The sequence below is a fragment of the Ranitomeya imitator genome, chromosome 3 (genome assembly GCF_032444005.1).
Source record: "Ranitomeya imitator isolate aRanImi1 chromosome 3, aRanImi1.pri, whole genome shotgun sequence".
Taxonomy (NCBI): domain Eukaryota; kingdom Metazoa; phylum Chordata; class Amphibia; order Anura; family Dendrobatidae; genus Ranitomeya; species Ranitomeya imitator.
In genome coordinates this window covers 847258354-847282212 of record NC_091284.1, presented here as the reverse complement: position 1 = coordinate 847282212, position 23859 = coordinate 847258354, and the positions used below count along the sequence as shown (strand labels likewise).

General features: G+C 47.8%; 1 protein-coding gene across 1 annotated transcript in view; it reads left to right on the top strand.

The window, feature by feature from the left end:
* The window catches only part of LOC138671879 (gastrula zinc finger protein XlCGF66.1-like), an 83766-nt gene extending 60163 nt beyond the window's left edge, over nt 1-23603 (top strand). Inside the window, exons 2-6 of the mRNA XM_069760009.1 lie at nt 15745-15841; nt 15923-16081; nt 22040-22160; nt 22294-22393; nt 23516-23603. Of these exons, the coding sequence (XP_069616110.1) occupies nt 15770-15841; nt 15923-16081; nt 22040-22160; nt 22294-22393; nt 23516-23603 (540 nt within the window). The 5' untranslated portion in view covers nt 15745-15769. The remainder of the gene's footprint in view (nt 1-15744; nt 15842-15922; nt 16082-22039; nt 22161-22293; nt 22394-23515) is intronic.
* The last annotated feature ends 256 nt before the right edge of the window (nt 23604-23859 follow it).

Here is a 23859-nt window from a genome sequence, read left to right as displayed (position 1 = left end):
GAGAGGGGGTAAGCCTGCAACCAACGCCAGTACCCCTGCCAGCCAACACACCCGAGGTCCTGGCCCTGTGGCCAACAGCACCAGACCTACCACCGAACCTCGCGCGTGTTACACCTGCAAGCGGACTGGGCATATCAGTACCTTCTGTCCAGACAGGCCGAAGAACCCCCCAGCCAAGGCCCCAGGGCCTAATGCAGCAGTTCTTTTGGTGGGTGGTGTGGTTGGGAGGGTGTGTGACAACGTACAGCCCGTCACTGTGGGGGGCCATGTTGCTACAGGCCTCAAGGACACCGGGGCTGAACGAACCCTCATCCGACCCGAACTGGCGGCCCCTGAAGAAATCATTCCGGGGAAAACCCTAACTGTCACTGGGATTGGGGGCATCAGCTGTCCCTTACCGATGGCCCGGGTTTTTATTGATTGGGGTGCTGGGAGCGGGGTGAAGGAAGTGGGGCTGTCGGATAATTTGCCCACTGATGTTTTGTTGGGAACTGATTTGGGGAGGATGTTTGCATACTACGTCCCTGACACCCCTCCCCCCCTCCCCAATCTACTAATAAGGGTAACGTTAACCCTGATGATGATGATGATGATGGGAAATCGCATGTGTTACCTGACCATGCTTTATCTTGTAATGATGCATCTAATAACCATTTTTTCCCTAGGATTGATGGTGAAAATGTTGTACCTGTGCCAGCGGAACCTGATAATGATTTTTCTGTGAAGGTTAATGTGTCCATAGGTACAGGCGTGCCCAGCCACGTCGCTCTGCGGAGTGAGACGGCTGAGGAACCCCTAACAGGGGCAAGTGTCGGTGCTACAGGAAATGGGGAGATGCATGGGAACCGTGAGGAAGGTGATGCCATGAAAGTGACCAGTGCCACCGAGGAAGGTAACTGGCCCATAAGTAGCACTGCCCCTGAAGTGTTGGGGGTGGATGGGGAGGTAGAGCCCATAGCAGCGCCGGCTGATGGGCCTGTAGAAACCCCCGGGGAGACAGCCTACGTAGCTGCTGTCACCCGCAGTCAGAGTGCCCGGAACGCAGATAACTCAGCCTTCCGGACCCTCCTCAGTCATCACGGTGACTGAACCAGAGGTGGACCCAGAGCAGGTCCAAGAGGGTTCCCGTGGGGAAGGGACCCTGACGTCGCTTCTGGCTTCCCCTAGCCAGGAGTTTCAGGCCGCTCTGCACACAGATGCGAGCCTAGAGAGTTTGAGACAACTTGCCGGGATGCCCTTCTCCGAGACTGATAAGGAGAAGGTGTTCTGGGAACAAGGAAGGTTGTACCGGGAGACAGTACCCGGAGAATCACAAAAGGAGTGGTTGAGGGAAAGACAGCTGGTCGTCCCACAGCAATTCCGGGGTGAGTTGTTGCGGATTGCCCATGAGATCCCGCTAGCTGGACACTTGGGGATCAGCAAAACTAAGGCCCGGCTGTCTCAACACTTCTATTGGCCTAAGATGGGGACAGATGTGTCAAACTACTGCCGCTCCTGTGTCACCTGTCAAAGGGTGGGGAAAGCGGGGCCTGCTATTAAGGCTCCCCTGATCCCTTTGCCAGTGATAGAGGAGCCTTTCCAGAGGATCGCGGTGGACATTGTGGGCCCGCTGGCCGTCCCCAGCAGCTCTGGAAAGCAATACATCCTTACTGTGGTAGACTACGCTACCCGGTACCCAGAGGCAGTAGCTCTGTCGTCAACTAGGGCAGATAAGGTGGCGGATGCCCTGTTGGCCATCTTTTCACGTGTAGGATTTCCCAGGGAAATGCTTACTGATCAAGGGACCCAATTTATGTCTCGCCTAATGGAGGCTCTCTGTAAGAGAATGCAGGTGAAGCACCTGGTATCGAGTGCGTATCACCCACAGACCAATGGCTTGTGTGAACGCTTCAATGGTACCCTCAAACAGATGCTACGCATGCTGGTTGAGACTCAAGGGCGCGACTGGGAGCGGTACCTCCCACACCTGCTGTTCGCTTACCGAGAGGTTCCGCAGGCCTCGACGGGGTTCTCCCCCTTCGAGCTCCTGTACGGCAGGCGAGTCCGGGGACCCCTTGGGTTGGTAAGAGAATCCTGGGAAGAGGAGCCGAACCCTTCTGAAGTGTCCATAGTGGAGTATGTCATGCGCTTCCGTGACAAGATGCAGACCTTGACGCAGTTGGTGCATGACAACATGACGCAGGCTCAGGCTGATCAGAAGCACTGGTACGACCAGAACGCCCGGGAGCGGACCTACCACGTGGGTCAAAAGGTGTGGGTGCTGGTCCCCGTACCAACGGATAAGCTTCAGGCAGCCTGGGAGGGCCCGTACGTCGTCCACCAACAGCTCAACCCGGTCACGTACGTGGTCACGCTTGACCACGCTCGGGGTAGGCGAAAGGCCTTTCACGTCAACATGATGAAGGCTCATCACGAACGTGAACCTTTCGTCCTACCGGTCTGCAGCTTGCCCGAAGACGGTGAGGAAGACACCCTCCTGGACTTGCTGGCCCAAGCCAAGGCCAATGGGTCCATCGAGGATGTGGAGGTAAGCGCCTCGTTAACTGAACCCCAGCGGGTGCAGTTGCAAACCACCCTGGAACCTTTCCGGGTCGTGTTCTCCAACCGACCTGGGAGGACTGAGTTAGCAGTCCACGAGGTGGACACCGGGAATCACGCCCCACTACGGCGAACACCCTATCGAATCTCTGACCAGGTGCAGCAGACTATGCGCCAAGAGATCGATGAGATGTTACAGCTGGGGGTGATTCGGCGGTCAAAGAGCGCGTGGACATCACCTGTAGTTCTCGTGCCAAAGAAGGACCGGACCACCCGGTTCTGCGTGGACTACAGGGGGCTCAACGCCATCACAGCCTCGGATGCGCACCCAATGCCGCGCATGGAGGAGCTGCTTGAGAAGTTAGCTGGCGCAGATTACCTAACAATAATGGATCTGAGTCGAGGATACTGGCAGATTCCCCTGAGCCCCGAGGCGCAGGAAAAGTCCGCCTTTATCACACCCTTTGGACTGTACGAGTCCACGGTCATGCCCTTCGGCATGAAGAATGCCCCTGCCACTTTCCAGCGGATGGTCAACCTCCTGCTTCAGGGACTGGAGACGTACGCCGTGGCGTACTTGGATGACATTGCCATCTTCAGTCCCTCCTGGAAGGAACACCTGCAGCATCTCGAGGAGGTGCTCAGGCGAATTCACCAAGCAGGACTGACTATCAAGCCGGGAAAGTGTCAGATGGGCATGAGGGAGGTTCACTACCTGGGGCACCGGGTAGGCGGGAACACCCTGAAGCCAGAGCCTGACAAAGTGGGAGTGATCGTGAACTGGCCCACTCCCGTGACCAAGAAACAGGTGATGTCCTTCTTGGGCACTGCAGGGTACTATAGGCGCTTCGTAAAGCACTATAGTAGCCTGGCAAAACCTTTGACGGACCTCACCAGGAAGAAGCTACCTCACATTGTCAACTGGACAGATGGCCGTGAGGGGGCCTTCCATGCGTTGAAAACCGCACTGTGCAACGCCCCTGTGTTGAAAGCAGTCGACAGCAGTCGACCGTTCTTGGTGCAGACCGACGCCAGCGAGTTTGGCCTTGGTGCTGTGCTCAGCCAGGTTGACTCGGAGGACCAAGAGCACCCCGTGTTATACCTGAGCTGGAAACTTTTGCCGAGGGAAGTGGCCTACTCCACAATTGAGAAGGAGTGCCTGGCCATAGTCTGGGCCCTGCAGCGCTTGAAGCCCTACTTGTATGGTCACAATTTCACTGTGGTGACCGACCACAACCCTCTTCGCTGGCTAAACGCCATGTGTGGAACCAACGGCAGGTTGCTACGCTGGAGCCTTGCCCTTCAGCAGTTTGACTTCACCATTGAACATAAAACGGGCAAAGAGCATGGGAATGCAGATGGACTCTCCCGCCAGGGTGAACCTACTGAGGTGCCCATGGAGGCATACCGTGGGGTACTGCCTCCCTAGCGCACACCAAAAGGGGGAGGTGTCACGATATGGTATGAAATATCATAAGTAGTTCTCTTGCTAGCCTGAGTGGGCTAAGCCCCCCCTTCTTGGAGTAACAGTTTGTAGCTGCAAATTCCTGGCTGTCCTTCTCAGAGAGTATGGGGGAAGAGAGGTTTTATTGCCGAACAGAATTTACGACTAGCATTTCCTGTGTAAGCTCTTGTTCAGCTATAAGGAAAAGTGGCTCCAAAAATTCATGAAAGATTCTTTGTTTAGTTTTTGTTAGATATTAGGCAAACGATTTAAGCTAGAAATATGAAAATATATATTTGTAGTTTCACTTGGTGTAGCTACACATCTCATGACGCTCGGGCTTCTAACTCCATCTGGTAAAGAAGTAGGGATTTCTCTGTAAATATGTAACCCAGTTAGGACATATTTGATCTCATTAGAATGCTCACGTTAATCCGAGATGATTGATGGGTTTTTTAGGACGCTGACATGTTTTGTAGTGAAGTTATAGAAATCAGAGAGAATAGTTTAAAGTTTAGGCAGAATGTAGAGAGAGGAGGGTCTGGATAAGCCAGCCTTTCTGTGAGGTCACAGCCTTGAAAGTATAACTGGCTGCACACATCCCCAGCTGTGTCTCTGCTAGATTTCTTCCTGACTTCTTGTCCTCTCCTGAAGCCAGCAGCATCCCATGGACTGGGATATATGGAAACTGCCCTAGCCTGGTTGCCTGTCATGCTTTGAACATGTAAGTGTTGCTTTTTCTCATTTATTCCCTTTATGTTATAATTACCCTTGTACATATTGGCAATTGTCTCCTTTGTAACTTCTTTATAAAATATTTTTCATAAAGCACTGCCTAATTAATTTCAATGGAATATACTATTATATATTAGTTCGTTCATCCATGCTCTAAACTTACCCTGTCTTCTGAAGTGAAATACGCTACTGATACTGTTGTGTTGGGTTAGCTTCGGACCCGTTTAATCGAAGCTGGTGGTAGTGATACCGATAGTGTGCAGACTTTTGGGTTATGTTGTAGCGGCTGCGACGTTAATTATTGTTCCTGCCTGAGTGGGAGTAGTTATCGCGTCGCTGCAACGTGCCCAATAGCCAGTACATAGCAGGCAGCCTTTCTGGTGACTAATTACCCACGGTGCAGTACCTAATCTGACCTGAGAGTAAGGGGGCGCCAGAGAGCTGCAAGTGTTAAGTGGAACTGTAAGCGGGATATACATAAATCCCTGCAGTTCGTGGTATATAGAAAAGCAGTGGGATACCTAGAATAAGCCCCTGCTGTAAACTAAGAGGTCAATAGCCTTGTGTGTGGTTTTTTTCATCACATCGTGGAGTGGAGGGATAACTAAGATAAGCCCCCTGCACATGTGATAGCCGTCTGTTGGCCTAAAGTCACCTCAATCCGTGACGTAGGGGTGACGGTCACGGTGTGAATCCTGACCCATTGGTGACAGCGGTCAGGGGGAATCGTGACAGATGTTATAGCATTTTCTTTTTTTTACTCTTTGCCAAGACAGCACCCCACATGAGGAAACCTACAGAATAAAAGGAGGTGGTCCCCTCTCCTCCTCAGTCTAGGTTTCCTGTTCCTATAGGAATCCGAGCTTACCTACAGATGAATAGGATTCCTGGGCCATGCATCCGCCTGTGTAGTTCTGGGGGAACAGCTTGCAGCCTCCCCCCTCGTCTGGTCGGCGATCCATAGTCCGGATCCAGGGGTGGTCCGCCCGGCTCCATGAGGGCGCACGCGCTGCAGCAGCCGGCTTTCAATCCTCCGGCTGCCACATGGTAAGGAGAGTGGCGTGTCTAACCCGGAAGTAGCCGGAGCACTTCCGGGTTGGTCCGGGGAGGCTGGAGATTCGGCGCCAAATTTAAAAAGCGGCGCCGCCATCGGACTTGTGTGTGTGTGAGTATGGCTTCACCGACCAACGATGCGCACCTACCTGTAACAGAGCAACTAAGCACTAAGAGTGGTGGTCGCCCTCCAGAGAACCGATCCACCGCCAGACAGAATGTCAAAGACCATTTACCTAAAGCTCCGCCTCCAGAACCGCTACCTTTCAGCTTCACTGGGTGAGTTTTAAAAGATCCTCTTCCTATATGCTGATATATGTTCCTCCTGTGTCCCTCTCCTTTTAGACTAAGAAACGGACACACAAGTCCAAGCATAAAGAAGGCACCCTATGTACACAACCTCTTCCGGATTCTTACGCAAAAAGGTTATGCCCAGAGTGTATCACTCTACATAGTAACATAGTTAGTAAGGCCGAAAAAAGACATTTGTCCATCCAGTTCAGCCTATATTCCATCATAATAAATCCCCAGATCTACGTCCTTCTACAGAACCTAATAATTGTATGATACAATATTGTTCTGCTCCAGGAAGACATCCAGGCCTCTCTTGAACCCCTCGACTGAGTTCGCCATCACCACCTCCTCAGGCAAGCAATTCCAGATTCTCACTGCCCTAACAGTAAAGAATCCTCTTCTATGTTGGTGGAAAAACCTTGTCTCCTCCAGACGCAAAGAATGCCCCCTTGTGCCCGTCACCTTCCTTGGTATAAACAGATCCTCAGCGAGATATTTGTATTGTCCCCTTATATACTTATACATGGTTATTAGATCGCCCCTCAGTCGTCTTTTTTCTAGACTAAATAATCCTAATTTCGCTAATCTATCTGGGTATTGTAGTTCTCCCATCCCCTTTATTAATTTTGTTGCCCTCCTTTGTACTCTCTCTAGTTCCATTATATCCTTCCTGAGCACCGGTGCTCAAAACTGGACACAGTACTCCATGTGCGGTCTAACTAGGGATTTGTACAGAGGCAGTATAATGCTCTCATCATGTGTATCCAGACCTCTTTTAATGCACCCCATGATCCTGTTTGCCTTGGCAGCTGCTGCCTGGCACTGGCTGCTCCAGGTAAGTTTATCATTAACTAGGATCCCCAAGTCCTTCTCCCTGTCAGATTTACCCAGTGGTTTCCCATTCAGTGTGTAATGGTGACATTGATTCCTTCTTCCCATGTGTATAACCTTACATTTATCATTGTTAAACCTCATCTGCCACCTTTCAGCCCAAGTTTCCAACTTATCCAGATCCATCTGTAGCAGAATACTATCTTCTCTTGTATTAACTGCTTTACATAGTTTTGTATCATCTGCAAATATCGATATTTTACTGTGTAAACCTTCTACCAGATCATTAATGAATATGTTGAAGAGAACAGGTCCCAGTACCGACCCCTGCGGTCCCCACTGGTCACAGCGACCCAGTTAGAGACTATACCATTTATAACCACCCTCTGCTTTCTATCACGTAGCCAGTTACTAACCCATTTACACACAATTTCCCCCAGACCAAGCATTCTCATTTTGTGTACCAACCTCTTGTGCGGCACGGTATCAAACGCTTTGGAAAAATCGAGATATACCACGTCCAATGACTCACCGTGGTCCAGCCTATAGCTTACCTCTTCATAAAAACTGATTAGATTGGTTTGACAGGAGCGATTTCTCATAAACCCATGCTGATATGGAGTTAAACAGTTATTCTCATTGAGATAATCCAGAATAACATCCCTCAGAAACCCTTCAAATATTTTACCAACAATAGAGGTTAGACTTACTGGCCTATAATTTCCAGGTTCACTTTTAGAGCCCTTTTTGAATATTGGCACCACATTTGCTATGCGCCAGTCCTGCGGAACAGACCCTGTCGCTATAGAGTCCCTAAAAATAAGAAATAATGGTTTATCTATTACATTACTTAGTTCTCTTAGTACTCGTGGGTGTATGCCATCCGGACCCGGAGATTTATCTATTTTAATCTTATTTAGCCGGTTTCGCACCTCTTCTTGGGTTAGATTGGTGACCCTTAATATAGGGTTTTCATTGTTTCTTGGGATTTCACCTAGCATTTCATTTTCCACCGTGAATACCGTGGAGAAGAAGGTGTTTAATATGTTAGCTTTTTCCTCGTCATCTACAACCATTCTTTCCTCACTATTTTTTAAGGGGCCTACATTTTCAGTTTTTATTCTTTTACTATTGATATAGTTGAAGAACAGTTTGGGATTAGTTTTACTCTCCTTAGCAATGTGCTTCTCTGTTTCCTTTTTGGCAAATTTAATTAGTTTTTTAGATAAAGTATTTTTCTCCCTATAGTTTTTTAGAGCTTCAATGGTGCCATCCTGCTTTAGTAGTGCAAATGCTTTCTTTTTACTGTTAATTGCCTGTCTTACTTCTTTGTTTAGCCACATTGGGTTTTTCCTATTTCTAGTCCTTTTATTCCCACAAGGTATAAACCGCTTACACTGCCTATTTAGGATGTTGTTAAACATTTCCCATTTATTATCTGTATTCTTATTTCTGAAGATATTGTCCCAGTCTACCAGATTAAGGGCATCTCTAAGCTGGTCAAACTTTGCCTTCCTAAAGTTCAGTGTTTTTGTGACTCCCTGACAAGTCCCCCTAGTGAAAGACAGGTGAAACTGTACAATATTGTGGTCGCTATTTCCTAGATGCCCGACCACCTGCAGATTTGTTGTTCTGTCAGGTCTATTAGATAGTATTAGGTCTAAAAGTGCTGCTCCTCTGGTTGGATTCTGCACCAATTGTGAAAGATAATTTTTCTTGGTTATTAGCAGAAACCTGTTGCCTTTATGGGTTTCACAGGTTTCTGTTTCCCAGTTAATATCCGGGTAGTTAAAGTCCCCCATAACCAGGACCTCATTATGGGTTGCAGCTTCATCTATCTGCTTTAGAAGTAGACTTTCCATGGTTTCTGTTATATTTGGGGGTTTGTAGCAGACCCCAATGAGAATTTTGTTACCATTTTTCCCTCCATGAATTTCGACCCATATGGACTCGACATCCTCATTCCCTTCGCTAATATCCTCCCTTAAAGTGGACTTTAGACAAGACTTTACATAGAGACAAACCCCTCCTCCTCTCCGATTTTTACGATCCTTTCTAAACAGACTGTAACCCTGTAAGTTAACTGCCCAGTCATAGCTTTCATCTAACCATGTCTCGGTTATTCCCACTATGTCAAAGTTACCTGTAGATATTTCTGCTTCTAGTTCTTCCATCTTGTTTGTCAGGCATCTGGCGTTTGCGAGCATGCAGTTTAGAGGATTTTGTTTTGTTCCAATCTCCTCGCTGTGGATTGTTTTAGAAATGTTCTTACCTCCCTTCTGAGTATGTTTTCCTGGGTCTTCTTTGTTCAAGTCTAATGTTTTCCTTCCCGTCCCCTCTTCTTCTAGTTTAACGCCCTCCTGATGAGTGTAGCGAGTCTTCTGGCGAATGTGTGTTTCCCAGGTTTGTTGAGGTGTAGTCCGTCTCTGGCGAGGAGTCCATCGTACAAGTAATTCACACCGTGGTCCAGGAATCCGAATCCTTGTTGTCTGCACCATCGTCTTAGCCAGTTGTTCGCATCAAGGATCCTGTTCCATCTCCTGGTGCCATGCCCGTCTACTGGAAGGATAGAAGAAAAATCTACCTGTGCATCCAGTTCCTTTACTTTCTTCCCCAACTCTTCAAAGTCTTTGCAGATTGTCGGTAGGTCCTTCCTTGCCGTGTCATTGGTGCCAACATGTATCAGAAGAAATGGGTGGACGTCCTTGAAGCTGAAGAGCTTTGGTGTCCTATCGGTCACATCCTTGATCATCGCACCTGGAAGGCAGCATACTTCTCTTGCAGTTATGTCCGGTCTGCAGATGGCTGCTTCTGTGCCTCTCAGTAGTGAGTCTCCCACCACCACCACTCTTCGTTGCTTCTTGGCTGTACTTTTTGCTGTCACTTGTTGCTGTGTGCCCTTTTCTTTTTTGCTTGCTGGTATTGCTTCATCCTTAGGTGTGCCATCTTCATCCTCTACTAAGATTTGATATCGGTTCTTCAGTTGTGTGGTTGGTGATTTCTCCATGGTCTTCTTGCTTCTTTTGGTTACATGCTTCCACTCATCTGCTTTTGGAGGTTCTCTGACACTTTTTTCACCTTCTGTGACCAGTAGAGATGCTTCTGTTCTGTCTAGGAATTCTTCATTCTCTTTGATGAGTTTCAAAGTTGCTATTCTTTCTTCCAGACCCCGCACCTTTTCTTCTAAAAGAGCCACTAGTCTACACTTCTGACAGGTGAAATTGGATTCTTCTTCTGGTCGATCTGTGAACATGTAGCACATGCTGCAGCTCACCATGTAGGTTGTCACATCTGCCATGTTGCTCGTAGATCCTGCTGACTTGCTGTGTGTTTTCCTTCTTGTGTAATCTACTCAGCCAAGCTTTCTTGCAATAATGTCCTACAGGCCTTACGGCGCGCGGTTTGGTGATGCTTTCCAAGCAGCTGGTCCCGGCTGTACCCAACGATCTTCTTGCTTAGGGAGACTCTTCGCTTTTCCCAGAAGGCACCTGGAATATGCAAATTATCCTCCTCAAGCTTGAATCCCTGGTTTGGTGATGCTTTCCAAGCAGCTGGTCCCGGCTGTTCCCAACGATCTTCTTGCTTAGGGAGTCTCTTCGCTTTTCCCAGAAGGCACCTGGAATATGCAAATTATCCTCCTCAAGCTTGAATCCCTGGTTTGGTGATGCTTTCCAAGCAGCTGGTCCCGGCTGTACCCAACGATCTTCTTGCTTAGGGAGACTCTTCGCTTTTCCCAGAAGGCACCTGGAATATGCAAATTATTCTCCTCAAGCTTGAATCCCTGGTTTGGTGATGCTTTCCAAGCAGCTGGTCCCGGCTGTACCCAACGATCTTCTTGCTTAGGGAGACTCTTCGCTTTTCCCAGAAGGCACCTGGAATATGCAAATTATCCTCCAAGCTTGAATCCCTTTTGATGCGGATTTGTATGTGTTTTTGTAGGCTAAATAAAGATTATTTAACAAAAAATAAATTGTGATGTCATTTCCTTGTCCAACCTTTTCTTTTACATACTCTATTTATTCAATGGAGTATGTAAAAGAAGAGGTTGGACAAGGAAATGACATCATAATTTTTTTATTTTTTTTTACACTTGAACACAGTAGCCGGACGATGGAACTACTACTGTCCCACCATTGGCTAGCTGTCACTGTAGCAGGTATAGCCTGATGGGACTAGTATCTCATTGGATGATACACACACACACACACACACACACACACACACACACACACACACACACACACATATATATATATACATACACACACACACACACACACACACACACACACACACTCTTCCTTCTCCCTATTTGCAGCGTTTCTCGCACGCAACTCCACAGCAAAACCACACATCTTTTTAAACCTGTGGTTTTGCTGTGGGTTTGCCTGACTTGGTGGTAGTCAATGGGTGCAGAAACACTGAAGATCCGCAAAAAGAATTGACATGCTGCGGAAAATAAAGTGCTGCAAATACGTGGTTATTTTCCAGGACGTCCCTCCTGACAGCACCATGGAGGACGTCCTCCTCCTTACAGGGATAGGAAACACAAGAGGTTAAAAGGCCCCTCCCCACCCCAATTCCCTCAGTGTTTTTCCTGTCCCAGCAAGGAGGAACGCCCAAGAGGAAGCGCTGCTTACCGTCTAGTGCCGGGTGGATTGGGCGGCTGGTCCAAACCTCCCCGTCAAGAAGCCCGGGGCCGACACCCTCCTGCGCGAGGGTTCCTCAGCCACAGAGACCAGTGAGCGGACAGTGCTCCTGGGTAGAGCCTCTTCCTCCCGCAAGTGGAGGCTCTCGGCTCCGACACCGGCCGACATGTGAGAGCCATCCGGAAGTCGCTCAGGGAAGAAGCCGACGCACTGCCGGCAATGTCAGAATGTGACAGAGGTAAGAGGCCAGCGTGCGTTCCAGCGTGGAACGCAAAGAACAGCGAGACAGGCGGCGGTGGCTTCTCTGGATCTCGCAGGCTGCAAAATACAGAGGGTAATTGAGGATTCGGGCAAAGCTGAGCTGGAAGGGGTAAGTGTGCTGTGCTCATTCTTCCTGCTATTCATGGCCCTGACTGGTCCCTCTTTTGTAAATACAAATATATTGGCCTGTACACTCTGATAAGTCGGGGTGCTGGTGCGACAGACCGTGAGGTCTAATAGCAATAGTATACCAGATCCACCGCACTCCCTAAGTGGAATATCTTATGCAGAAATGTAGATTTTTGAAATGCTAATTTATTTAAATACAGATAGTCAATCATACAAACATAAGGCAGTTTAGACAAAACATACATGCAACACAGAATGGTGACGTTTTGACCCTCCGGGGTCTTAGTCTAAGGTCGCGCTTAGTCCAGGTACTGTGAGTAACTCTTATAGTTTGGAGGATGTTGACCCTGTAATATCCAGGGGCAGATACAGGTCTTTAAATGTAAGGCCTAATAGATGATCCGTCTCAGAGTGGAAACCTTAATAAGTAGCCTGTAGTTTCAGCGGCACATAAGCATCTTGCTAGTGAATATATAGGTATGGAAACCTTGAGGGATGAATGAGCGGCGCTCCTGCGTCCTGTAGTGTGGAAGGTCGGCACGTGAAAATTCTGTCAGACAACATGACAACAGTTTCCTGCACCACCAGGGAGGACCGAGACCTTGAATGCTTCAGGACCTGGCAGAAGTGATATTTTCATGGGCAGAGAGAACAATCCTATAAATAACGGTGGTACATCTCGAGGGGTTCTGGAATGTCATAGACTACTTGAGCTGACAGAGGATCTATTCAACAGATTGGTAACTAAATGACGAGGTATTCCAGCTTCTGTGCCAATGCTGGGGCAGGCCTCGGATAAATCTGTTTGCGACCAGGAAGAACGCGAAGACTGACAGGTTCTACTCGCTCAACCCATCAGGCAACCCAGTGGGCGTGGATGAGCTAAGTCAGAGATGGGGACATTCTCTTTCCTATGCTTTTCCCCCTTTAGCACTCATTCCAACTGTCCTCAGAAAAATACAGGAAGATCAAGCGAGAGTACTCCTGATTGTCCCATATTGGCCGAAAAGGAGCTGGTTTCTGCATTTGGGGAGGATGGCGGTAGAAGATCCAGTACGGCTGCCTCAAAGAAGGGATCTCATCCACCAGGGTCCCGATTTTTTTCCATCAGGATCCAGGAAGACTCCAGCTTTCGGCTTGGATCCTGAACTGGACATCTTGAGGGCTCGGGGGCTGTCTGACTAGGTCATAACCACAATCTAGGCCAGCAGGAAGCCTGTTACTTCTGCTATATATTACAAGATCTGGAAGAGGTTCTGTCTGGAGGGTGGCAGGTCCGACTTGAGGGCAGGGAAACCAGATATCCCAAGTGTCTTAGACTTTCTTCAAGCGGGCTTTAATAAGGGTCATAGGCCCAGTACCCTAAACGTCTAAATATTAAGCACCTTTCTTGACTACTCCTTAGCCTCTCACCCTTGGATAATAAGATTTGTCAGGGCAATACAGCATCTGCGCCCCACAATCAGACGGTTAGTTCCCCCCTGGGACCTTAAGGATCAAGTTAGGTCCCTATGCTCTGACCCCTTCATCACGAGCGAAAACATGTCCATCTCTCTCCAAACCATGAAGACTGCATTCTTAATAGCCATTACCACGATGAAACGTATTGGCGAAATCCAGGCCTTAGGGATCCTTATCTTCGTGTTTGCGATGACTGGATAATCCTGAAATTAGATCCCGCATTCGTTCCAAAAGTGGCCTCCTGTCAAAATTTAAACCAGGAAATTGTTTTGCCCTCATTCTGTGAAAACCCCTTGAAAACGAGAAAGAGCGGTCCCTTCATGCTTTAGATGTTAGACATCCGCGGTGTTGATGTTTTGATCTCCCCGAGGTCATTCATCCTTACGTTTATAGTCCTTTTACTAGGCACTGCTCCTAATAGCCAGTTTCCTACTCCACACTGATTAGGGGCAAATACCCCGAAACAGCTGTCTGTGGATGGATACCATGTTTTGGCATAGGTGGTTTTCCTTTTTGGATGCTGCCCTTCCCGTGGTTGTTCCTTCCCGGTGAAAGACCTGGCTATTTATTGCTTGCGTTGAGAAACACGTGATGGTGGCTCCGCGGCTTTTCTACATGCATTTGCATATTTCCCATAAGGGATGGGAGCAGTGTTCTGAATCACCGCGTTGAGAAATACGTGATGGTGTCTCGGCGGTGTTGGATGTTTTGATCTCCCTGAGGTCATTCATCCTTATGTTTTTAGATGTTAGACAGTTTGTCATTAATTATATTGAAGCTACTAGTAACTGGAGGCAGGACCATAACTTACTAGTTTTATTTAGGGGGAAGAATAGAGATAAGAAAACCTCTAAAACCACCATCGCGAGATGGATTACATCTGTAATTTCCCTGGCCTTGAATAAACTAAAATGAATTTACTTAATAAAAGATAATAAATATAATCAGTCACTCAAAATAGCAAATAATCAATAAAGTCATGTCATACATTACATTGGAAATGGTAGGAGTCAAATCAGCCTGTTCTTTGTCAGTGTCTTCTCTCTTCCCTCTGTGTCCTGGGCATACCTCCCATTTATATGTTAAAACACTGTCCATTTAATCTTATCTGAGGCTTTGTTCTAAATCATGGTATCGGTATGTGTACTGAAGCCTTCAGGCCAAATAGATAAGAACATCACCTGACATCCCTGGGGGCTTAACAAGTATCTGTCTAATTAGCATTTACATGACATTCCCTTGGTTCTCCTCTTTGAAGATAAATGTAAAGTGTACACTAAATGTAAATTAGTAGGTACTGACTATCTGGACAATTAACATGTGGCTGGACAAGTTTTCAATTAGCTTTCTGTGGACTCCATTGAAAATACATATATACTGTATATTATATAACAAAACCAATCAATATCTCTATCATTCGTATTAATTAATTGTAGTGTTGAAATCATATAAAGAAATATATAATACAACACGGATGCAAAAATAAGTTTAGCTGCTTTCTTCTTGGGTATAATACCAATAATATATTTTGACATATACGACCATCTCAGGGATATTGACCTCATTGAATAACAGTATATCACAGTAAAATAATTAATCTGTGAAAAAGTAATTAATATATAAATATTTCCCAGATGGTCAAAAAGACAGCCGTGTTAGAATTGTTTGGGATATCTTTTGAGAGGTATAATATTTTAGAGTTCTTCTTTGTTTCTAAAAATCAATGACTGATTGTTACCTTCATTCTAATGTGTTTTTACTTAGCCAAAGCCCATGTTTTTAATTTGTATGTATCTCACATGTTTACACTTTGTTTCTCGTCAGTAACTATGCTAATTAATTAACAATCCAGTGTCTTCACCGGAACCTAGCATAAAGAGTTACTCACCAAAATGTCGGCCATCATGATTAAGTCGCGTAGCCACCTGAAACCGGTCCATGTCGCATCATGTAACGGTCAACGCTGAGGTTTTATCCTCTGCTGGGCACTTTATGGTGAATAAAGAGATTTGTTCACAAGATCGTTGAGCTGGATTTCTTGTGTTTTGATTGCTCCATTCTTTGACGCAGGGTTTTCCCTGCTTCGAACACCTAAGGTGTCTACTACGGTGAGCTGGACTATTTTCTGTTATATCTGTAGACCCTCACCTCATTACACAGATTCCTCACCTGATCTGCATCATTCCGTACAGTTTGGAGTTGGACATTCTGCATAAAATTATGATCTGGCTAAAATACTCACTGCCTTAGAACTGCACGTGTGTGTGTTATACTAACGATGTCTGTGGTTTGTAAGATTACTGACAGAAAACCTCCCATCTTATGTCGCATTCTTCCTTCCTCCTTTAGTCCGCTCACATGTTCCTCACTCAGAATGGACAGCGGTCAGATGGCGGAGAGAATCTTGAGCCTGACCCTACAGATAATCTCCCTACTGACCGGAGAGGTGAGGCCACCGATATTGTCTGCTGTGTGTGAATAGAGCCCAGACAGGCAGTTATAGTGCCGCCAATGTCTCCATACACAGGATTACATGGTGGTGAGGAAGATCGGGAACGAGGCGGACGAACTCGACAGGCACCAAGGTCCAATAACTACAGCTCTACATTCACTGCTGCAAACGAGAAACCGACCCCAAGAAATCCTGGAAATCACCAACACGATCACTGAGCTGCTGACTGGAGAGGTGACTGCTGGGAGATCATACACTGGAGGATCCTGGGAGATAATACAGTATACACTGGAGGATTCTGGGTGATGATAGGAGAGGAGACTGCTGGGAGATTATACAGTATACACTGGAGGATTCTGGGTGATGAGAGGAGACTGCTGGGAGATCATACACTGGAGGATCCTGGGAGATAATACAGTATACACTGGAGGATTCTGGGTGATGAGAGGAGACTGCTGGGAGATTATACAGTATACACTGGAGGATTCTGGGTGATGAGAGGAGACTGCTGGGAGATTATACAGTATACACTGGAGGATTCTGGGTGATGAGGAGAGACTGCTGGGAGATTATACAGTATACACTGGAGGATTCTGGGTGATGAGAGGAGACTGCTGGGAGATTATACAGTATACACTGGAGGATTCTGGGTGATGAGAGGAGACTGCTGGGAGATTATACAGTATACACTGGAGGATTCTGGGTGATGAGAGGAGACTGCTGGGAGATTATACAGTATACACTGGAGGATTCTGGGTGATGAGAGGAGACTGCTGGGAGATTATACAGTATACAGTGGAGGATTCTGGGTGATGAGAGGAGACTGCTGGGAGATTATACAGTATACACTGGAGGATTCTGGGTGATGAGAGGAGACTGCTGGGAGATTATACAGTATACACTGGAGGATTCTGGGTGATGAGAGGAGACTGCTGGGAGATTATACAGTATACACTGGAGGATTCTGGGTGATGAGAGGAGACTGCTGGGAGATTATACAGTATACACTGGAGGATTCTGGGTGATGAGAGGAGACTGCTGGGAGATTATACAGTATACACTGGAGGATTCTGGGTGATGAGAGGAGACTGCTGGGAGATTATACAGTATACACTGGAGGATTCTGGGTGATGAGAGGAGACTGCTGGGAGATTATACAGTGTACACTGGAGGATTCTGGGTGATGAGAGGAGACTGCTGGGAGATTATACAGTGTACACTGGAGGATTCTGGGTGATGAGAGGAGACTGCTGGGAGATTATACAGTGTACACTGGAGGATTCTGGGTGATGAGAGGAGACTGCTGGGAGATTATACAGTGTACACTGGAGGATTCTGGGTGATGAGAGGAGACTGCTGGGAGATTATACAGTATACACTGGAGGATTTTGGGTGATGAGAGGAGACTGCTGGGAGATTATACAGTGTACACTGGAGGATTCTGGGTGATGAGGAGACTGCTGGGAGATCATACACTGGAGGATCCTGGGAGATGAGAGGAGACTGCTGGGAGATTATACAGTACACACTGGAGGATTCTGGGTGATGAGAGGAGAGGAGACTGCTGGGAGATTATACAGTATACACTGGAGGATTCTGGGTGATGAGGAGACTGCTGGGAGATTATACAGTATACACTGGAGGATTCTGGGTGATGAGAGGAGACTGCTGGGAGATTATATAGTATACACTGGAGGATTCTGGGTGATGAGAGGAGACTGCTGGGAGATTATACAGTATACACTGGAGGATTCTGGGTGATGAGAGGTGACTGCTGGGAGATTATACAGTATACACTGGAGGATCCTGGGAGATGAGAGGAGACTGCTGGGAGATTATACAGTATACACTGGAGGATTCTGGGTGATGAGAGGTGACTGCTGGGAGATTCTACAGTATACACTGGAGGATTCTGGGTGATGGGAGGAGACTGCTGGGAGATTATACAGTATACACTGGAGGATTCTGGGTGATGAGAGGAGACTGCTGGGAGATTATACAGTATACACTGGAGGATTCTGGGTGATGAGAGGAGACTGCTGGGAGATTATACAGTATACACTGGAGGATTCTGGGTGATGAGAGGAGACTGCTGGGAGATTATACAGTATACACTGGAGGATTCTGGGTGATGAGAGGAGACTGCTGGGAGATTATACAGTATACACTGGAGGATTCTGGGTGATGAGAGGAGACTGCTGGGAGATTATACAGTGTACACTGGAGGATTCTGGGTGATGAGAGGAGACTGCTGGGAGATTATACAGTGTACACTGGAGGATTCTGGGTGATGAGAGGAGACTGCTGGGAGATTATACAGTGTACACTGGAGGATTCTGGGTGATGAGAGGAGACTGCTGGGAGATTATACAGTGTACACTGGAGGATCCTGGGAGATGAGAGGAGACTGCTGGGAGATTATACAGTATACACTGGAGGATTCTGGGTGATGAGAGGAGACTGCTGGGAGATTGTACAGTATACACTGGAGGATTCTGGGTGATGAGAGGAGACTGCTGGGAGATTGTACAGTATACACTGGAGGATTCTGGGTGATGAGAGGAGACTGCTGGGAGATTATACAGTATACACTGGAGGATTCTGGGTGATGAGAGGAGACTGCTGGGAGATTATACAGTATACACTGGAGGATTCTGGGTAAGGAGAGGAGACTGCTGGGAGATTATACAGTGTACACTGGAGGATTCTGGGTGATGAGAGGAGACTGCTGGGAGATTATACAGTGTACACTGGAGGATCCTGGGAGATGAGAGGAGACTGCTGGGAGATTATACAGTGTACACTGGAGGATTCTGGGTAAGGAGAGGAGACTGCTGGGAGATTATACAGGATACACTGGAGCATTCTGGGTGATGAGAGGAGACTGCTGGGAGATTACACAGTGTACACTGGAGGATTCTGGGAGATGAGAGGAGACTGCTGGGAGATTATACAGTATACACTGGAGGATTCTGGGTGATGAGGTGACTGCTGGGAGATTATACAGTGTACACTGGAGGATTCTGGGTGATGGGAGGAGACTGCGGGGAGATTACACAGTGTACACTGGAGGATTCTGGGAGATGGGAGGAGACTGCGGGGAGATTATACAGTGTACACTGGAGGATTCTGGGTGATGAGAGGAGACTGCTGGGAGATTATACAGTGTACACTGGAGGATTCTGGGTGATGAGAGGAGACTGCTGGGAGATTATACAGTGTACACTGGAGGATTCTGGGTGATGAGAGGAGACTGCTGGGAGATTATACAGTATACACTGGAGGATTCTGGGTGATGAGAGGTGACTGCTGGGAGATTATACAGTGTACACTGGAGGATTCTGGGTGATGGGAGGAGACTGCGGGGAGATTACACAGTGTACACTGGAGGATTCTGGGAGATGAGAGGAGACTGCTGGGAGATTATACAGTATACACTGGAGGATTCTGGGTGATGAGAGGTGACTGCTGGGAGATTATACAGTGTACACTGGAGGATTCTGGGTGATGAGAGGAGACTGCTGGGAGATTATACAGTATACACTGGAGGATTCTGGGTGATGAGGAGACTGCTGGGAGATTATACAGTATACACTGGAGGATTCTGGGTAAGGAGAGGAGACTGCTGGGAGATTATACAGGATACACTGGAGGATTCTGGGTGATGAGAGGAGACTGCTGGGAGATTATACATTATACACTGGAGGATTCTGGGTGATGAGAGGTGACTGCTGGGAGATTATACAGTGTACACTGGAGGATTCTGGGTAAGGAGAGGAGACTGCTGGGAGATCATACACTGGAGGATTCTGGGTGATGAGAGGAGACTGCTGGGAGATTATATAGTATACACTGGAGGATCCTGGGAGATGAGAGGAGACTGCTGGGAGATTATACAGTGTACACTGGAGGATTCTGGGTGATGAGAGGAGACTGCTGGGAGATCATACACTGGAGGATCCTGGGAGATGAGAGGAGACTGCTGGGAGATTATACAGTATACACTGGAGGATTCTGGGTGATGAGAGGAGACTGCTGGGAGATTATACATTATACACTGGAGGATTCTGGGTGATGAGAGGAGACTGCTGGGAGATTATACAGTGTACACTGGAGGATCCTGGGAGATGAGAGGAGACTGCTGGGAGATTATACAGTGTACACTGGAGGATCCTGGGAGATGAGAGGAGACTGCTGGGAGATTATACAGTGTACACTGGAGGATTCTGGGTGATGAGAGGAGACTGCTGGGAGATTATACAGTGTACACTGGAGGATTCTGGGTAAGGAGAGGAGACTGCTGGGAGATTATACAGGATACACTGGAGCATTCTGGGTGATGAGAGGAGACTGCTGGGAGATTACACAGTGTACACTGGAGGATTCTGGGAGATGAGAGGAGACTGCTGGGAGATTATACAGTATACACTGGAGGATTCTGGGTGATGAGGTGACTGCTGGGAGATTATACAGTGTACACTGGAGGATTCTGGGTGATGAGAGGAGACTGCTGGGAGATTATACAGTATACACTGGAGGATTCTGGGTGATGAGAGGTGACTGCTGGGAGATTATACAGTGTACACTGGAGGATTCTGGGTGATGGGAGGAGACTGCGGGGAGATTACACAGTGTACACTGGAGGATTCTGGGAGATGAGAGGAGACTGCTGGGAGATTACACAGTATACACTGGAGGATTCTGGGTGATGAGAGGTGACTGCTGGGAGATTATACAGTGTACACTGGAGGATTCTGGGTAAGGAGAGGAGACTGCTGGGAGATTATACAGGATACACTGGAGGATTCTGGGTGATGAGAGGAGACTGCTGGGAGATTATACAGTATACACTGGAGGATTCTGGGTGATGAGAGGAGACTGCTGGGAGATTATACATTATACACTGGAGGATTCTGGGTGATGAGAGGTGACTGCTGGGAGATTATACAGTGTACACTGGAGGATTCTGGGTAAGGAGAGGAGACTGCTGGGAGATCATACACTGGAGGATTCTGGGTGATGAGAGGAGACTGCTGGGAGATTATACATTGTACACTGGAGGATTCTGGGTGATGAGAGGAGACTGCTGGGAGATTATACAGTATACACTGGAGGATTCTGGGTGATGAGAGGAGACTGCTGGGAGATCATACACTGGAGGATCCTGGGAGATGAGAGGAGACTGCTGGGAGATTATACAGTATACACTGGAGGATTCTGGGTGATGAGAGGAGACTGCTGGGAGATTATACATTATACACTGGAGGATTCTGGGTGATGAGAGGAGACTGCTGGGAGATTATACATTATACACTGGAGGATTCTGGGTGATGAGAGGTGACTGCTGGGAGATTATACAGTGTACACTGGAGGATTCTGGGTAAGGAGAGGAGACTGCTGGGAGATTATACAGGATACACTGGAGGATCCTGGGAGATGAGAGGAGACTGCTGGGAGATTATACAGTGTACACTGGAGGATTCTGGGTGATGAGAGGAGACTGCTGGGAGATTATACAATGTACACTGGAGGATTCTGGGTGATGAGAGGAGACTGCTGGGAGATTATACAGTATACACTGGAGGATTCTGGGTGATGAGAGGAGACTGCTGGGAGATTATACAGTGTACACTGGAGGATTCTGGGTGATGAGAGGAGACTGCTGGGAGATTATACATTATACACTGGAGGATTCTGGGTGATGAGAGGAGACGGTTGGGAGATTATACAGTGTACACTGGAGGATTCTGGGTGATGAGAGGAGACTGCTGGGAGATTATACAGTATACACTGGAGGATTCTGGGTGATGAGAGGAGACTGCTGGGAGATCATACACTGGAGGATCCTGGGAGATGAGAGGAGACTGCTGGGAGATTATACAGTATACACTGGAGGATTCTGGGTGATGAGAGGAGACTGCTGGGAGATTATACAGGATACACTGGAGGATTCTGGGTGATGAGAGGAGACTGCTGGGAGATCATACACTGGAGGATCCTGGGAGATGAGAGGAGACTGCTGGGAGATTATACAGTATACACTGGAGGATTCTGGGTGATGAGAGGAGACTGCTGGGAGATTATACAGGATACACTGGAGGATTCTGGGTGATGATAGGAGAGGAGACTGCTGGGAGATTATACAGTGTACACTGGAGGATTCTGGGTGATGTCGGTCTCGTTTGTTGTCAGGTTCCTCTCCGGTGTCAGGACGTCGCTCTCTATTTCTCCTTGGAGGAGTGGGATTATGTAGAAGGACACCGGGGTCAGTACCAGAACGTGATGGAGGGGCTCCGGCGTGTAACATCACCAGGTAAGGAGAAGTGACGCCGTCCTCCCGCTCTGTGATGGGGTCTCAGCTCGGCTTCATGTTGCATCGGATTCCAGTCCTTCTTGTGATTCCCATATTAGAGCCATGTGTGAACTATGGTTACTGTCCTCTGCAGCATTCGTGAATGTTCCTGTGAGCCGGGCCATTGTCAGCATCGGGCCATTGTCAGCATCGGGCCATTGTCAGCATCGGGCCATTGTCAGCATCGGGCCATTGTCGGCATCGGGCCATTGTCTGCGCCGGGCCATTGTCTGTGCCGGGCCATTGTCAGCATCGGACCATTGTCAGCATCGGGCCATTGTCGGCATCGGGCCATTGTCAGCATCGGGCCATTGTCAGCATCGGGCCATTGTCAGCATCGGGCCATTGTCAGCATCGGGCCATTGTCAGCATCGGGCCATTGTCTGCGCCGGGCCATTGTCAGCATCGGGCCATTGTCTGCGCCGGGCCATTGTCTGCGCCGGGCCATTGTCTGTGCCGGGCCATTGTCAGCATCGGGCCATTGTCTGCGCCGGGCCATTGTCAGCATCGGGCCATTGTCTGCGCCGGGCCATTGTCAGCATCGGGCCATTGTCTGTGCCGGGCCATTGTCAGCATCGGGCCATTGTCAGCATCGGGCCATTGTCAGCATCGGGCCATTGTCTGCGCCGGGCCATTGTCAGCATCGGGCCATTGTCTGCGCCGGGCCATTGTCAGCATCGGGCCATTGTCAGCATCGGGCCATTGTCAGCATCGGGCCATTGTCAGCATCGGGCCATTGTCAGCATCGGGCCATTGTCCGCATCGGGCCATTGTCTGCGCCGGGCCATTGTCAGCATCGGGCCATTGTCAGCATCGGGCCATTGTCAGCATCAGGCCATTGTCAGCATCGGGCCATTGTCAGCATCGGGCCATTGTCAGCATCGGGCAGCTGTAACCACTAAAATGCATTTCATCAGAATATGATGTTAATCAAGCTTTTCTATAATAATTATAAATATATATATTTAACAAATCCTTTTTATTTATTTTCATAAATCACAGCAGTTACAAAAATCCACACATTCCCATTCCCATACAAATGAGCAACTCTGAGAACATCCCACAAACCCCACCCTACTCTTTACCTTGTCCCTAAACTGAATAGACCACCTTTACCTACATGAGATTGCAGAATTCAAGAGGTTTAAATGTTTAATTTCCCCAAAGTCCTCAGAAGGTCATTCATCAAATACCAATCCGCATGGAAGAACGGAGCCACGATCTTATCATCATTGTCTTCTCTCATCTTGGGAGCACTTCCTACAATAAATCTCCTCCGCTTATTGAAGAACTGCTCCTTTGCTTTTATCTTTCAGCTTCCAATTCTTCACTATACAACAGCTGTTTGATATTATTCAGCAACTCATTCCTAGTAGGAATCTCCACTGCAGTCCAGTGCCTTAGGATACATTTCTTTGTGCCTTAGGATACATTTCTTTGTGCCTTAGGATACATTTCTTTGTGCCTTAGGATACATTTCTTTGTGCCTTAGGATACATTTCTTTGTGCCTTAGGATACATTTCTTTGTGCCTTAGTATACATTTCTTTGTGCCTTAGGATACATTTCTTTGTGCCTTAGGATACATTTCTTTGTGCCTTAGGATACATTTCTTTGTGCCTTGGTATACATTTCTTTGTGCCTTAGGATACATTTCTTTG